The following is a 16,458-nucleotide window of genomic DNA, read 5'->3' on the forward strand; positions in this document are numbered from 1 at the left end:
CTTTCTTATAGCAGGGAGTCCAGAATTGCAGACAGTATTCCAAAAGAGGCCTAACCAATATCTTGTACAGCCATAACATGCCATCCCAACTCCTCTACTCAATGCACTGACCAGTAAAGGCAAGCATACCAAATACCTTCCTCACCATCCTGTCTACCTGTGACTCCACCTTCAAAGAACTATGAACCTGCAATCCTAGGTCTCTTTGTTCAGCAACACTCTCCAGGCCCCTACCATTAAGTGTATAAGTCCTGTCCAGATTTGCCTTGGCAAAATGCAACACCTCACATTTATCTAAACTAAACTCCACCTGCAACTCCTTGGCCCATCAGCCCATCTGATCAAAGTTCCAATCTACTCTGAGATAATCTTCTTCATTGTCCGTAACACCATCAATCTTGGTGTCATCTGTAAACATCTTAACCATTCCTTCTATATTCCATTCCAAATGATTTATATAAATGACAAAAAGCAGTGGACTCAGCACTGATCCTTGTGTCACACCGCTGGTCACAGGCCTCCAGACTGAAAAACAGTTCTGTCTCTGACTTTCAAGCCAATGTTGTATCCAAATGGCTAGCTCTCCCTGGATTCCATGTGATCTAAGCTAACCAGTCTACCATACGGAACCTTGCTGAAGTCCATATAGACAATGTCCACCATTCTGCCTTCATCAATCTACTTTGTCACTTCTTCAAAAAGCTCAATCAACTTTCATGGAAGGGGAGAAAAATAATGTGGATTCCAGCTCATCGATGGGTTCCACTGAACAAGACTGAAATGAGGGACTTGAAAGGACAGCCAAAAGAAGATGGCTGATGGGTGTATGCTATGACATGCATGGTACATTAAGAAGCCTTCGTCCAGATCCACAGGAGCATGCTTGCATCCAGAGCACTGCCTTGATGCTAGATCTTGTACAGAGCGAGGAATGCATTCTTTCCAGCATGAAAGTGGTGGCCCATTTTGTTCAAACATTAATGGGTTTGACCATGATATTGTGTTTGATGGTTGATGATGCAACCTTCATTGCAACTCAGCCAGTTGCAATGATTTATCAGTTTAAGTCTACTTTATTTTGGATTCACTGTTAAAACTAGTTATATTAAAATTTAACTCCATTCTCTATACGAGGGTGGGCTGGCCACAGAGCTCAAATTGTCTTCAGTCTTAATAGTACCCTTGGTATTTCGCTGTATGGACTAAAGTGTTTGCTCTTTCTTATAGAAGAAGCATTCAAAACAAGTCCACTTGTGCCATAATCTGAACAATTGTATTTAGCAATTGTGTTGATGCATTTTTTTTTCTGTGAAAACTATGAATTTCTGCCAACTGATCTTGAAACCATAGTGACATTAGCTAATTAATGTCAAGGTAGGTATTATCCTCAACTTTAGTGCGGCTGCTGTATTTCGGATAATAGCCTTACATATTTGCAAGACATCACTATTAGAATTATACCAGTATATCAAATAATTGACAGATACTTTGTTAACTCAAGTCAGAAATTTAACTATGTTCCTAATAAAAAGCAGCCAATTTCATAAAGGACCCATGCACTTCTGTTATCTATGAATTCTCCAGAAGTATTATTGGTATTATGTATGTGTACATATAATTCCATATTTCCCTTGTCACCCCTTTCTTGAGAACAAAAGGAGTTCTACACCATGAATATGTATCTCATGTGTGACTGCTATCACAGAATCAGGACATTCTGCTGCTCTGGAGCTATCATGATTCCTTATTCCATGGTGATTGTTTATGCCACTATCATTATAAGGGACAGGGAGATTCATTGGACAGCCACCCAGGTCAATGGTAATTGACTGGAACTCTGGTTCTTGATTGTTTGGAGGAACCAAAATATAAGATCTGAAGAGAATGTGGAGGAAAGGGAATTGTACCTTTAGTCTAGGTATAGCTATTGAGCATGTGAAAATGGAGCTATGAAGTTGTGACATCAGATCCCATTGGATTGGAGTTTGGGTCTATAAGCTTCAAAGAAGACATTTCTCCTAGCATCCTTCATTCAGTAGTAATGCTCAATGAAACATTTTGCTATTCACTCACAAGAGTTAGATCTCAAATTATGAAAGAGGGCAGTGTGAGGATCATGTTGGTACACATCATTGTGATAGAAAGGAAAATGTCTGAATATCTCAACAAATCCAGAGAAGTATTGAAATACTGTCTGACTAAAGGATGAAGGGATTTAAAATGATTAGAGCGTTCCTTATATTGCTCTTCCCTTATGAAAGCTGCTACAACAGATGGACAATTGAAGCTCGCTATTTGTATCATTATGCTAGGTGTACAACAAAAGATCTTCACAATTACTTTCTATCTTGTAACAAGACCAATCAATACATCTATATTTCTCCACAAGAACTTTATTCTGCCTAATTCTAAATTTACTGTCATTATGTATTTGAGTAGCGTAATGCAAATTTTTATGCATGCAAATATAAAATCGTAGCTGAGTTATATCATTTTTATTCCAAATACTTTATCTATTTTTTGACTTTTAAAAATTGCAGAACCATAAGAATACTCTGGGAGTAATTGAAATACATTTTAAGCAATATTTATGCCACAGGGAGAAAATCCATAACTGGCACCCCTTGAATATTAGTATAAAGCTTGAATCAACTTCAAACTACAAATTATACAGGGTGGTATTTATCTTTTTTACAGTTATTTGATCGGTTGAAACTCTTTGGGATGCCTGCAAAACACCAACCAGACTTCATCTACCTACGACATGTGCCTCTTCGGAAAGTTCACCTCTTCACTGTGATTCAGGCTTCTTGTTTGATTATCCTTTGGATAATAAAAGCTTCTCGGGCTGCCATTGTTTTTCCTATGATGGTATGAACCTATTAATAATAAAGTTACCTCCAAATTATTTTGGAAATGAAATCAAAATGCAAATGAAGTTATTAATTCTATTTAAAATTATTTTAGTGACAATGCATTAAATTTAAGATATGCAATTATTATATTGATTTAGTTTATCAAACCCTTAAAAATAAATATTTACTAAGTATGCTCACAAATTAAACTTTTTACATGCATTTTTGAATGTATAATGTAAATAGGAAATTACTTTAAAGTGCACATACATGGAAGATTTGTTGCACTTTTGAAACAATAGAGTTACTTCTACAACAAAAGCAATATACTGCAGGTACTGAAAACCTGAAATAAAAGGAAAAAATTGCTGGAGAAACTTAGCATGTCTAGCACAAGTGTCGTGTTGGACTCAGGACTTTAACTCTGATTCTCTCTCCACAGATGCTGCTAGGAATTCTGGGTTCCTCCAGCACTTTCAGAGGTTATTTCTCAGTTTCACAGTTATGGTTTTCCATGTTAAAAACATCTGTAGTTTTCTCTTATATTAGTGACTGTTGAAGTTTGATATATTACAGGTATTGGCCCTCGTGTTTGTCCGAAAACTGATGGATTTCATCTTCACTAAGCGAGAGCTGAGCTGGCTAGATGATGTGATGCCTGAAAGTAAAAAGAAAAAATTAGAAGATGAAGAAAAAGAAGTAAGAGAATTGAGGGAGGGTTTTCCTTGTTTACTCTGACTATTTTTGGGGTCACATTAGGATAGTCAGAAGAGGACAGATAAACAATGTCCCACCTGTTAAAACTACACCAAGTTTACATCCTGTCTTATTTTCAAATGAATGAATCTGGTACCATTTGAATGACTTAGCTTAGAAGGGTTGCTGTGTCTTAATGTGTCTGTCTCACCATTTTTTTGCCCTTTTGGTCTTTGTTTAGTCCTAAACTTTACTATTTAGTCGTCCTTGCCCCTCTCTTCAATTGTCATGCTATCTTTCACTACTCTCTTCTGAGGTAATCTTCCCTTCCAGTTTCCTACCTCAATCTTTCAGCTAATTGCCAACCTGCCTGCTCTCTTGCTACTGTGCAAAGTTTGCTTTCCTTCTAGTACCCACGCTTATGGATCCTACCCACCCAACCCATTCCTTCTCCTCTATCGTCCACTGCAGACTTTGCCAGCTGATCAACTGATACTGCCCTTCCATACATCACCCTCCAGAATGTCCATTTATTTATCTGCAAGTTCCTTGCTATTCATTACTTTACAATAAATTTAAGGCCCTCACCGCCAAATATTAAGGTGGTGGACCATATGAAGTTAGGAGTCTGCCTGCTGCCTTCTACACCACCCCAATTGTGTCTAGGTTGGGTGGGCAAGGCATCAAGCTGCCCTTGCCCCATTTTTGCTCTTAAATGACCAATTACTTTCTACTCTATAGGGAAGAATTGTGGATACTTCCTTTGAGGGATTTCCTACTTCCACTTTCTGTGCTCACTGGGCTTTGCTGGACATGGCTATCCAAAATCAATAAACTTAACTGACATCCAAAATGCATTACAATCAGTGATCAGACAAGAAGTGTTATCTGACTAGCCAGCAGCTCTCCAGGACAGATCACCTCCCAGATGGGGGCAGTGCTCCCAATCTACCTGAATTACTGCTTTCCTGTCTTAATCTTGTGGTTGGGAAGCTAAGTTTCAGGTGGACAGATTTGCCAACTGAGAATTCTGTGGTCATGGTTGGGGGTGTAAGCAAAATGCCCCTTGTAAAACATACATCCACATTCACATTATAACCTGGTGGCTGAGACATAATGACTCCTTTCCCAAAATAAAACCTCTTGTTAACCACTGGCCTTGCCCAGACAATTATGGACTTGTGAGTGTGTAGGCTCACATGAAAACTACCTTTAAGTGTACTCAAGTAAGTGTTGTGCTTTTGTGGATACACATTGTATACTTTTCTCAAGTGTCTTGAATATGTTTGGAGAATGTGAGGATTGCAGATGCTGGAGAGACAGAGTTGAAAACGGTAGCACTGGAAAAGCACAGCAGGTCAGGCAGCATCTGAGGAGCAGAAGAGTCAATGTTTCGGGCATAAGTGCCCAAAATGTCGACCCTCCTGCTCCTCAGATGCTGCCTGACCCACTGTGCTTTTCCAGCGCCATCTTTTTTGACTCTTGAATATGTATCCTTGGGAATAGTCCCTAGTTTTGCTTGCATTTTTTACTAAATTGGTACATTATCAGTAGCATACTGTCTTTTTCATTGTTGTTATGGGGAGGGAGTTTGGTGTAACATTTTGCTGGTTGCTTCTGATGGGCACAGAACACTAATGAAGAAAGTAACCATCTTTCTTTTCCAGCTCTAGCCTAAGATGTGGAAACAACAGTCTGGCTTCCTTCAATACAGCTGGGGCTGGCAGGGTTATTATGGCAAGTCCTGAAATAGATCTTTAATTGGCCATTAACTGGTCAGTTAAGGGCCTCAGTAACTGGCAGGTAGCTCAGTCGTTGATGATTTACCTGCTGTCTGTTTTACAGATGTATCAAGATGGGGCGGGAAGCTAACTGTTCTATTTTATATAACCCTGACCTGCAAATAAGTCATCTGTGGGCAGAAAAATTCTCCCTCATTATTTTGTTATTTTTGAATGCAGCACATTTGTCCTGCAATGAAACAGAGCCAGTTGGCATCAATTGCATACACGGTTGTACTGCCTCCTGGCATAAAGAGCCTGATTTGGAGCAAGCTTCAATAACAAATAGTGGTTCCACTTGATATTCACTTACATTTCAAGAAGCATAACTCAGAAAGATAGCTTGGATTCAGTAAACATGCTCGAGAGAAGCCCAATGATCAAATTGCATCGAGATGGGGAGGGGGAAAATGAGACCCAAACTCTGACATGCGATTTATTTGTTCAAGTGAATTGATATTAACAGTTTGGTTTTTATTAATTCTTAAGGAAGAACAAATAATGTTGACAATAGAAGAAGGAACAATTCAGTTACCTTTGGACGGAGGTTACAGGTAGGATTTTATAGAAAGAATATGTAAAGCATTTCTTTGAAATACTTTTTTTACTTGACAGCTAATAAAATCTCTACACCTTTTTAATTCTACTGTCATCAAACAGCAGGCTGTAGTTTATAAACCAGCATGTAAGAAGAATGAAGGACTGATTTTCCTGTTGTCCCAGAAAATGGACAGCTGACAATTTAACCAAATCCTATAGTGCTTGTAGTGTTCGCAGTCCATGTGCATTTGGTAGATCATGGTATTTTGCATAATTTGTTATATCTCCTGCAGGATTTCCACTTATGCACAGCTCACTTGCCGGCTTCATAGATATGTAGCTATGAGACTGACTGCCAGCAACATGTGGCTTGTTAAAAAAAATGGTAGCCATGGTGTGGAGGTCCCAGCGTTGGACCAGGGTGGACAAAGTCAGAAGTCTCACAACCCTAGGTTAGAGATAAACAGGTTTATTTGAAATCACAAGCATTCAGAACACTGTTGCTTTGTCAGGTGAAGTTGAAGGAAGCGCTCAGGCACCGAATTTACATGTAGAAAGGTAATGGCAAGATAATCCCAGGTAATTAAGGATGTAGAAAGATAAGTACAAATGGTGTTAGTGGCATGTAGACAGGCTGAATAACAAGCCTTTGTAGATGATCAAAGTGTCAAAAGGTGTGAGTAAAATGTCAATAGCTGAATAGCAAGTGACGGGATGCCCTATGATCCGATTAATAATTACAAAATATCAAAAATAGGTTAGTGCTAGAGTCAAACCAAATGGCTAGAATAACATGATCATTATAAGAATTACATTACAAGAGTCTAACCAAAGTAACAAGTAATCTAAAACTGTATAAACTAATTAAGGTAGAGAGATGATAACAAGTTATCAAGGCAATGGTGTCAAAACAGAGCAGTAAGGACGGTTTTACACATGCAGAGAAGTACGGTGAGACTACATGAACCGAAGGTCATGGTTCAGGCCATCCTAATGGATATGGAACTTGGCCATCGGTTTCTGTTTGGCAATTCTGTGTATCTCAAAGGCCGCCTTAGAGGATGCTTACCCGAAGATCAGAGGTTGAATATCCTTGACCGCTGGGAGGGAACACTCCTGCCTGGTGATTGTTGCACAGTGTCCATTCATCTGTTGTCATAGTGTCCACATGGTCTCACTGATGTACCATGCCACAGGGCATCCTTTCTTATAGCATATGAGGGTAGACAATGTTGGCCAAGTCACATGAGTACGCATTGGGGAACACTTAAGCATTCAAGGACATTTGTTCTCTGACCTTCGGATTAGCATCCTCAAAGATGGCTTTTTAGATACACAACAAAGCAGAATTGCCGAGCAGAAACTGATAGCCTAGTTCCATACACATTAGGACAGATGAAACTGTGATCTTGGGTTCATGTCACAATACATGTAACCCCACCATACTGTTCCTTGTTTGTAAAATCGTCCTCACTATTCATGCCACTTCTGTACCTATCTTGTTATTCCAGCTGTTTGGTTTGTCTCCAGCACCGTCTAATCTTTGATATTTTGTAATTATTAATCGGATCATTGGTCATCCCTTCAGTTGCAATTCAGCTATTGACACTTCACTCACACTGTTTTACACTTTTGATCATCTGGAAAGGCCTGTAATTCAGCCTGTCAACATGCCACACACCATTTCTATTAATCTTTTGACACCCTTAATTACCTGGGATTATCTTGCCTTTACCTCTCTCCATATAAAGTCTTTGCCTCTGCGCTTCCCTCAAATTCACCTGATGGAAGGAGCACTGCTCTGAATGCTTCTGGTTTCAAATAAACCTGTTGGATTCTAACCTGGTATCATGTGACTTCTGACTTTGTTAAAAAAATAGCATTGATGAAATTTTGAGGTCTGAATGTAGTTGGTAGTTTACAGTTCTATCTCATGACTGACTCCCTGAGATCAACCCTGATCTGAAAATGCCCAAGCAAAAGGCTGAACATTAGCTTCTTTGAATGCCCCTCAAAGTAGCTCTTGTTGAATCAGAGGTAGAGGAAATGGAGGTTGAAAGTCTAGAGACATTCAGCTCAATTTTACACCTGTCCTTGTCCTGCACTTGCTATAGATGGACCCTAGTCTTGTTTATGCCTTGTTGAAGGCCTGAAATTGAACAGACATATAATGGACAATAAGGAATTCTGACCCTATTACTTCTGCTTTGCATCAAAGGATTGTACATTTTCTTAACAAAAATGCAGGAACAGAATACAAGGTGGAGGATAGGAAAAATATCTGGCTGTAACAGGCTGCTCCTTCTTTGAGGTATTTTAAGTGTTGGAGGTGAGTTCCTCGAATTCCAGGAGCAGTAATTACTGTTGTATATGCTGTTGCATTGTTTTGGAACTTTGGAGAGAAAAAAAGTCAAAACAAGGGCACTTTTAAAAGGGAGAGAAACAGACAAAGGCAGCACATGGTGAGGAGAGAGAGAGAGCAAATCCAAACTGCTAACTGAAACAGCAGTGAGCCAGCACAGTTACTGCCTTTGCTGTTTGAATTCATGTTTGAATGTGTCTTGGAATATTAACAAACGGTGAAATTCACAACTAATCTTGGAGGAACCTGTTTGGGAGAGTTCATAGCACAGAGACAGATAAGTGAATAGTTTTAAGTGTGGACATGGGGCCTTGCTGTAAGTCTGTAGTAGTGAATAGAGTGGGTTCTTTCTTGATTATATGGTTTACTGAGATATGTCTTTTGATTAAACTTAAAAATACAAGCCATAATAATTAATTTAGCCTTGAGCAATGTTTTGTAGAGGAATAAGATGGGATTATTTTCTGGGTCTGCAGTTTGGAAGAAGCAAAAATGGTCCTTAGTAGAATGATATGCTGTTCATGTTGGATGTGGGAGTTGAGGGAGAGTTTATGTGCTACTGAGGATAATATCTGCAATAAATGCCATTGGTTGCGAATCCTATCATATCGAATAGATCGGTTAGAGTGACAGTTATAGGCAATGAGGAATTTACAAGAGCAAGGGGGTGTGATGGATGGCAGTTATAGGAAGGGGGAAATATCGCAGATACAGTCACATAGATGGGTTAGCTCCAGGAAAGGTAAGAGAGGTAGGCAGGTACTGCAGGAGTCTTCTGTGACTATCCCCATTTCAAACAAATATGCTGTTTTGGAAAATGTAGAGGGTGATGGATTATCAGGGAAATGTAGCACAAACAGCCAAGTTTCTGGTATTGAGACTGGCTCTAATGCAATGAGCGGTATGCCGGGTTCCAAGAGATTGATTGTGTTAGGGGACTCTCTAATCCAAGGCACAGACAGATGTTTCTGTGGCCAGCAATGAAAAATCAGAATGGTGAGTTACTTCCCTGGCACCAGGATCAAGGATGTCTCAGAGAAGGGCCAACAGGAGGTCATTGGAACCAATGACATAGGAAGGGAAAAGGTTGAAATTCTGAAGGGAGAATAGAGAGAGTTCGGCAGGAGTTCAAAAAGGAGGTCCTTGAGTAGCAATATCTGGAATACACCTGGTACTATGAGTTAGTGAGGGCAGGAATAGAAGTAGATGAATGCATGGCAGAGTTGCTGGTGTATGGGAGAAGGATTCACATTTTTGGATCATTGGAATCTCTTCTGGGGTAGAAGTGAACTGTACAAGAAGGACGGATTGTGCCTAAATTGGAAGGGGACTAATATACTGGCAGGGAAATTTGCTGGAGCTGCTCTGGAGGATTGAAACTAGTTTGGTTTTGGGGGGGCCGGCGGTTGAGGAGGCTGTGTGGACCCAGGGAGATAGTGAGGAAAGAGATCAATCTAAGACTGGTACAGTTGAGACCAGAAGTGAGTCAAACAGTCAGGGCAGGCAAGGACAAGGTAGGACTAATAACTTAAACTGCATTTACTTCAATGCAAGGGGCTTAACTAGGAAGGCAGATGAACTCAGGGCATGGTTAGGAATATGGGACTTGAATATCATAGAATTATAGAAACATGGCTCAGGGATGGACAGCACTGGCAGCTTAATGTTCCAGGATACAAATGCTACAGGCAAGACAGAAAGGGAGGCAAGAGAGGAGGGGGAGTGATGTATTTGATAAGGGATAGCATTACAGCTGTGCTGAGGGAGAATATTCCTGGAAATACATCCAAGGAAGTTGTTTCGGTGGAACTTAGAAATAAGAAAGAGATGATCACCTTATTGGGACTGTATTATAGACCCTCTAATAGTCAGAGTGAAATTGAAGAAAGAAATTTGTAAGGAGATTTCAGTTATTTGTAGGGATTATAGGGTGGTTATGGTAGGAGATTGTAACTTTCCAAACATAGACAGGGACTGCCATAGTGTTAAGGATTGAGTTGGAGAGGAATTTGTTAAGTGTGTACAAGAAAATTTTCTGATTCAGTATGTGGATGTACCTACTGGAGAAGGTGCAAAACTTGGCCTACTCTTGGGAAATAAGGCAGGTCAGGTGACTGAGGTGTAGTGGGGGAGCACTTTGTGGCCAGTGACCATAATTCTATTCGTTTTAAAAAAGCGATGGAAAAAGATGGACCAGATCTAAAAGTTGAAGCTCTAAAACAGAGGCCAATTTTGAGGGTATTAGGCAAGAACTTTCAAAAGCTGATTGGGGGCAGATGTTCGCAGGTAAAGGGACTGCTGGAAAATGGGAAGCCTTCAGAACTGATATAACGAGAGTCCAGAGAAAGTATATTCCTGGTAGGGTGAAAGGAAATGCTCATAGGTATAGGAAATGCTGGATGACTAAAGAAATTGAGGGTTTGGTTAAGAAAAAGAAGGAAGCATATGTCAGGTATAGACAAGACAGATCAAGTGATTCCTTGGAAGAGTATAAAGGCAATAGGAGTATACTTAAGAGGGAAATCAGGAGGGTGAAAAGGGGACATAAGATAGCTTTGGCAAATAGAGTTAAGGAGAATCCAAAGGGTTTTTACAAGTGCATTAAGGACAACAGGGTAACTAGGGAGAGAATTGGGCCCCTCAAAGATCAGCAAGGTGGCCTTTGTGTGGAGCCGCAGGAGATGGGAGAGATATTAAACGAGTATTTTGCATCAGTGTTTACTGTGGAAAAGAACATTGAAGACATAGAATGTGAGGAAATAGATGGTGACATCTTGAACAATGTGCGTATTATAGTGGAAGAAGTGTTGGATGTCTTGAAACGCAAAAAAGTGGATAAATCCCCAGGACCTGACCAGGTGTACCCGAGAACTCTGTGGGAAGCTAGAGAAGTGATTGCTGGGCCTCTTGCTGAGATATTTGTATCATCGATAGTCACAGGTGAGGTGCCAGAAGACTGGAGATTGGCTAATGCGGTGCCACTGTTTAAGAAGGATGGTAAGGACAAGCCAGGAAACTATAGACCAGTGAGCCTGACATTGGTGGTGGGCACGTTGTTGCAGAGAATCCTGAGGGACAGGATGTACGTGTATTTGCAAAGGCATGGACTGATTAGGGATAGTCAACATGGCTTTGTGCATGGGAAATCATGTCTCTCAAACTTGATTGAGCTTTTTGAAGAAGCAACAAAGAGGATTATAGAACATAGAACATTACAGCGCAGTACAGGCCCTTTGGCCCTCGATGTTGCGCCGATTTGTCATACCATCTAACCTACAGTATTCCATGTACATCCATATGCTTGTCCAATGACGACTTAAAGTTGGCGAATCTACTACCATTGCAGGCAAAGCATTCTTACTACTCTTACTACTCTCTGAGTAAAGAAACTACCTCTGACATCTGTCCTATATCTATTACCCCTCAGTTTAAAGCTATGCCCCCTCGTGCTCGCCGTCACCATACTTGGAAAAAGGCTCTCCCTGTCCACCCTTTCTAACCCTCTGATTATCTTTTATGTCTCTATTAAGTCACCTCTCAACCTTCTTCTCTCCAACCAAAACAGCCTCAAGTCCCTCAGCCTTTCCTCGTAAGACCTTCCCTCCATTCCAGGCAACATCCTAGTAAATCTCCTCTGCACCCTTTCCAAAGTTTTCACATCCTTCTAATAATGTGGTGACCAGAACTGTACACAATACTCCAATTGCGGCTGCACCAGAGTTTTGTACAGCTGTAGCATAACCTTATAGTTCCAGAACTCGATCCCTCTATTAATAAAAGCTGTATGCCTTCTTAACAACCCTGTTAACCTGGATGGCAACTTTCAAGGATCTGTGTTCCAGATATCTCTCCACCCTTCAGGCACTCTGCCTGTATTCCTGATGAAGGGCTTTTGCCCGAAACGTCGATTTTACTGCTCCTCGGATCTGCCTGAACTGCTGTGCTTTTCCAGCACCACTAATCCAGAATCTGGTTTCCAGCAACTGCAGTCATTGTTTTTACCTATATCTCCCACAATCCCATTCCTCCGCATTTTGTACAGTAGCCTACTGTGGGGAACCTTAACAAACGCCTTGCTGAAATCCATATACACCACATCAACCTATTTACTCTCATCTACTTGTTTGGTCACCTTGATGAGGGCAGAGCGGTAGATATGATCTAAATGGACTTCAGTACGGCATTCAACAAGGTTCCCATGGGAGACTGGTTAGCAAGGTTAGATCTCATTGAATACAGGGAAAACTAGCCATTTGGATACAGAACTGGCTCAAAGGTAGAAGACAGAGGGTGGTGGTGGTGGCAGGTTGTTTTTTAGACTGGAGGCCTGTGACCAGTGGATTGCCACGAGAATCGGTACTGGGTCCACTACTTATCATTTATGTGAATGGATTTGAGCTTATGAGGTGTAGTTAGTAAGTTTGCAGATGACACCAAAGTTGGAGGTGTAGTGGACAGCAAAGAAGATTACCTTGGATTACAAGGGGATCTTGATCAGATGAGCTAATGGGCTGAGGAGTAAAAGACACAGTTTAATTCAGATAAGTGGAAGGTGTTGCATTTTGGGAAAGCAAATCTTAGCAGGACTTATACACTTAATGGTAAGATCCTAGGGAGTGTTGCTGAACAAAGAGACCTTGGAGTGCAGGTTCATAGCTTCTTGAAAGTGGAGTCGCAGGTAGATAGGATAGTGAAGGCGGCGTTTGGTATGCTTTCCTTTATTTGACAGAGTATTGAGTGCAGGAGCTGAAAATGTGTTGCTGGAAAAGCGCAGCAGGTCAGGCAGCATCCAAGGAACAGGAGAATCGACGTTTCGGGCATAAGCCCGAGGCTGGGTGCTGGTAGCTGGGAGTAGATTGGGTTGGGATATCTAGTCGGCATGGAGAAGTTGGACCAAACCGTTTGTTTCTGTGCTGTAAATCTCTATGACTGTATAACATCCACCTCCATGTCCATGTTAATAGCTAATGCGTTTTATAGGTTTTGTTTTAGTTTGTGTGAAGATTCAAGTTTTGTATTTAAATTGCTTCTTTTGCAGAAACTACATTCAAAATGTATTGTAACTGTGCTGAAATGTTAGCACCAAAGAATTCTCAATCATTTAGAAATAATGGTGACTATCAAGAGAATAATTTTTCAACCTTCTTTAGGGATGATCCTTCTGTTATTAACATTTCTGATGAAATGGCCAAAACTGCTGTCTGGAAAGCACTCCCAATGAATACTGGAAATGCAAAAAATAAAGACACTTTCTTTGCATCAAAAAGGTATGTATTTTATCTCCATTCAATTTCTTGGTTCGTTGAAAAAAGTTTAACACTGTATCTTTTTGGTAATCTAAACTAAGAGTAGATATGAAAAAAGCATGTTAGTGTTTCAAACATTTGGAAGAGGACTGTCTTACATTTGGGTATTTCTAGTTACCACAGGCTGGATTTTAATTTCCTGACATGCTGGGATTGGAGTGAGTGTGGGGGTGCTGCTCAGTACTATGAGGGAAAAATGAAATTAACTGCAGCATGCAAATATGGTTTTTAAAGCCAACCATTATAATGTCATAGCATTACCTGGTTTGTTGAACAGTTAGGTTAAGTTGGAATGATGAGACATATGGTGGGACAGTGGCTCAATGATTTTCATTGCTGCCTCACAGCATCAGGGACCTGGGTTCAATTCCAGCCGCGGGCAGTTATCTGTGTGGAGTTTGCACATTCTCCCTATATCTATGTAGGTTTCCTCTGGGTGCTCTAGTTTCCTCCCACAGTCCAAAGATGTGCAGGTGAGGTGGCTTATCAAGTCATACAGCATTGAATCAGACACTTTGGTCTAACTAGTCAGCACTGACCACGTTCCCAAACTAAATTAGTCCCATTTGGCCCATATTCCTCCAAACCGCTCCTATTCATTTCCTACCTGTCCAAATGTCTTTTAAATGTTGTAACTGGATCTGCCTTTACCACCTCCTCTGGCAGTTCATTGCACATATGAATTTCTCTCTGTGTAAAATCACAGAATCCCTACAGTGTGGAAACAGCTCATTCGGCCCAACAAGTCCATTACAACTCTCCAAAGAGCATCCTACCCAGACTTAGCCCCCAACCCGATCTCTATAACCCTGCATTTCCCATGGCTAATCCCCCTAGCCTGCACATCCCTGGGCACTATGGGAAATTTAACATGGCCAATCCACCTAACCTGTACATCCTCAGATTGTGAGAGAAAACCGGAACATCCAGAGGAAACCCTTGTAGACACAGGGAGAATGTGCAAATTCCACACAGAGTGTGTGGAAAAGTTGCCCCTCATAACCCTCATGCTCCAGTGAAAAAGTCCCAGCCTATCCAGCCTCTCTTTATAACTCAAACCCTCCATTCTCAGCAGTAACCTAGTAAATCGTTTCTGAACCCTCTCCAATTTATTAAAATCCTTGCTATAGCAGGGCGACCAGAACTGTACACAGTATTCCAGAAGAGGCCTCACTAAGGTCCAATACAACTTCAAAATGACATCCCAACTCCTATACTCAAAGGCCTAAGCAATGAAAGCAAGTTTACAAAATGGCTTCTTAACCACCCTGTCTACCTGTGATGCAAATTTCAAATATGGCATAGAAGGGATTAGAATAATTAGGTGGTTGTTTTTGATGGTGCAGACTCAATGCGCCAAATGGCCTTTTCCTCTGTTTAAATTTAGAATAAGAATAACTTACTGAAAGGTATGGCAGGGGAGGTCCGTTGTATGGGTTGCATAGCTGGCAGTAGTGAGAAGTCTTAGTCACCCCTGGCAGTTTGAGCCATAGGCGAAAGTGAGGACTGCAGATGCTGGAGGTCAGAGTCTAGATTAGAGTGATGCTGGAAAAGCACAGCAGGTCAGGCAGCATCTGAGGAGCAGGAAAATCAATGTTTCAGACAAAAGCCCTTCATCAGGAATGGATGAGCCATCTCACCTGCAAGAAGTCCATCAGTTTGACCAGTTAGACTAGTGGTTATAGAGTTTAAGCATTGGCTGGAGGCACAGCATTGCACTTACGAGGCTGAGAGTTGCATAGATAGCATGTTTTTAGATGTGGTCATCCCACAGCTTCAGGAGATGCAGTTGTTTTCCATTTTAATAAAACCACCTTGCTCCCATGCTAACAACTCATCCTTGACCTACAATAGTGTTCTAGTGAAGCTCAACACAAGCTGGAGGAACAACAACAACAATAAACTTCGGCACTTTGCAGCCTCTGGGACTCAGTATTGAGCTCCATAGTTTCAGAGTATGATCTCTGTATTCCATTTTTCTTACATCCCCATCCTCCCACAGCATTGATTTGTAGACTTTGTTCTCAGCAGAGCAGACGCAGTATCTCCTTTTCACAGTCAATATTTACACCGATTTTACATCTGAATTTCTCCTTTACCAATTTTGTCACTGTCTTTGTCTTTTTTTCTGGCCATGCTCACCATTTGTACACCTTGCTCTTCTTCCCTGTCTGGTACTAACATAAAAACAACTGTATTCCAGCTCCTTTCAGTTCCAAAGACAACTCATTCAGAACTGAAAGCGTAAAGTCTGTTTTTCTCTCCAAAGATGATACCAGACTTGAGTTTCTCCAGCACTTTGTTTTATTTCAATTTTCCAACATCCAGACTATTTTGCTTTTATCAGAGAGAGACCTTGGTGTGCATGTCTGTAGATCCTTGAAGACAGCAGGATAAGTAGATATAGCTGTTAAGAAGGCATTGCCTTTATTAGTCAAGGCAGGAAATACAAGAATGGGGAGGTTATGATGGGGTTGTATAAAAGGTTAGTTAAGCCATAACTGGAGAAAAGCATGTCATCCTAATTGTTGAGCTATAAGAAGGTTGAGATTGCACAAGAGAGGATACAAAGGGGATTCAGTAGGATTGATGGGCTATGCTAAATTGCCCTTAGTGTCCAGGGATGTGCAGGCTAGTTGGATTAACCACAGGAAATGCAGGGTTACAGGAATAGGGTAGTGGATTGAGTCTGGCTGGGATGCTCTTTGGAGAGTCAGTGTGGACTCAATGAGCTGAATGGCCTGCTTCCACACTGTAGGAATTCTATGGTCTTATGTGAGTCAATTTAACTCTTATATTTAAAGGGATGTAGGGAACAGGAAATTTGATGCATTTTGGAATTTGGAAGGTGGCACAATGAATTAGCAAAATGCGGTGTGCATTTGTAAAGTCTGTGCCTCGTTTTACTGATGACTCTC

At 40.9% G+C, this 16,458-nt stretch overlaps 1 protein-coding gene across 3 annotated transcripts in view; it reads left to right on the forward strand.

The window, feature by feature from the left end:
- LOC122551630 (sodium-driven chloride bicarbonate exchanger-like) overlaps positions 1 to 16,458 on the forward strand; it is a 270,998-nt gene that overhangs the window by 231,889 nt on the left and 22,651 nt on the right. For all 3 annotated transcript variants that reach the window (XM_043693863.1, XM_043693862.1, XM_043693861.1), the window contains 4 exons: positions 2,698 to 2,871; positions 3,432 to 3,554; positions 5,822 to 5,886; positions 13,385 to 13,501. In XM_043693863.1, coding sequence (XP_043549798.1) covers positions 2,698 to 2,871; positions 3,432 to 3,554; positions 5,822 to 5,886; positions 13,385 to 13,501 — 479 coding nt within the window. The remainder of the gene's footprint in view (positions 1 to 2,697; positions 2,872 to 3,431; positions 3,555 to 5,821; positions 5,887 to 13,384; positions 13,502 to 16,458) is intronic.

The sequence above is a fragment of the Chiloscyllium plagiosum genome, chromosome 7 (assembly GCF_004010195.1).
Source record: "Chiloscyllium plagiosum isolate BGI_BamShark_2017 chromosome 7, ASM401019v2, whole genome shotgun sequence".
Lineage (NCBI taxonomy): Eukaryota > Metazoa > Chordata > Chondrichthyes > Orectolobiformes > Hemiscylliidae > Chiloscyllium > Chiloscyllium plagiosum.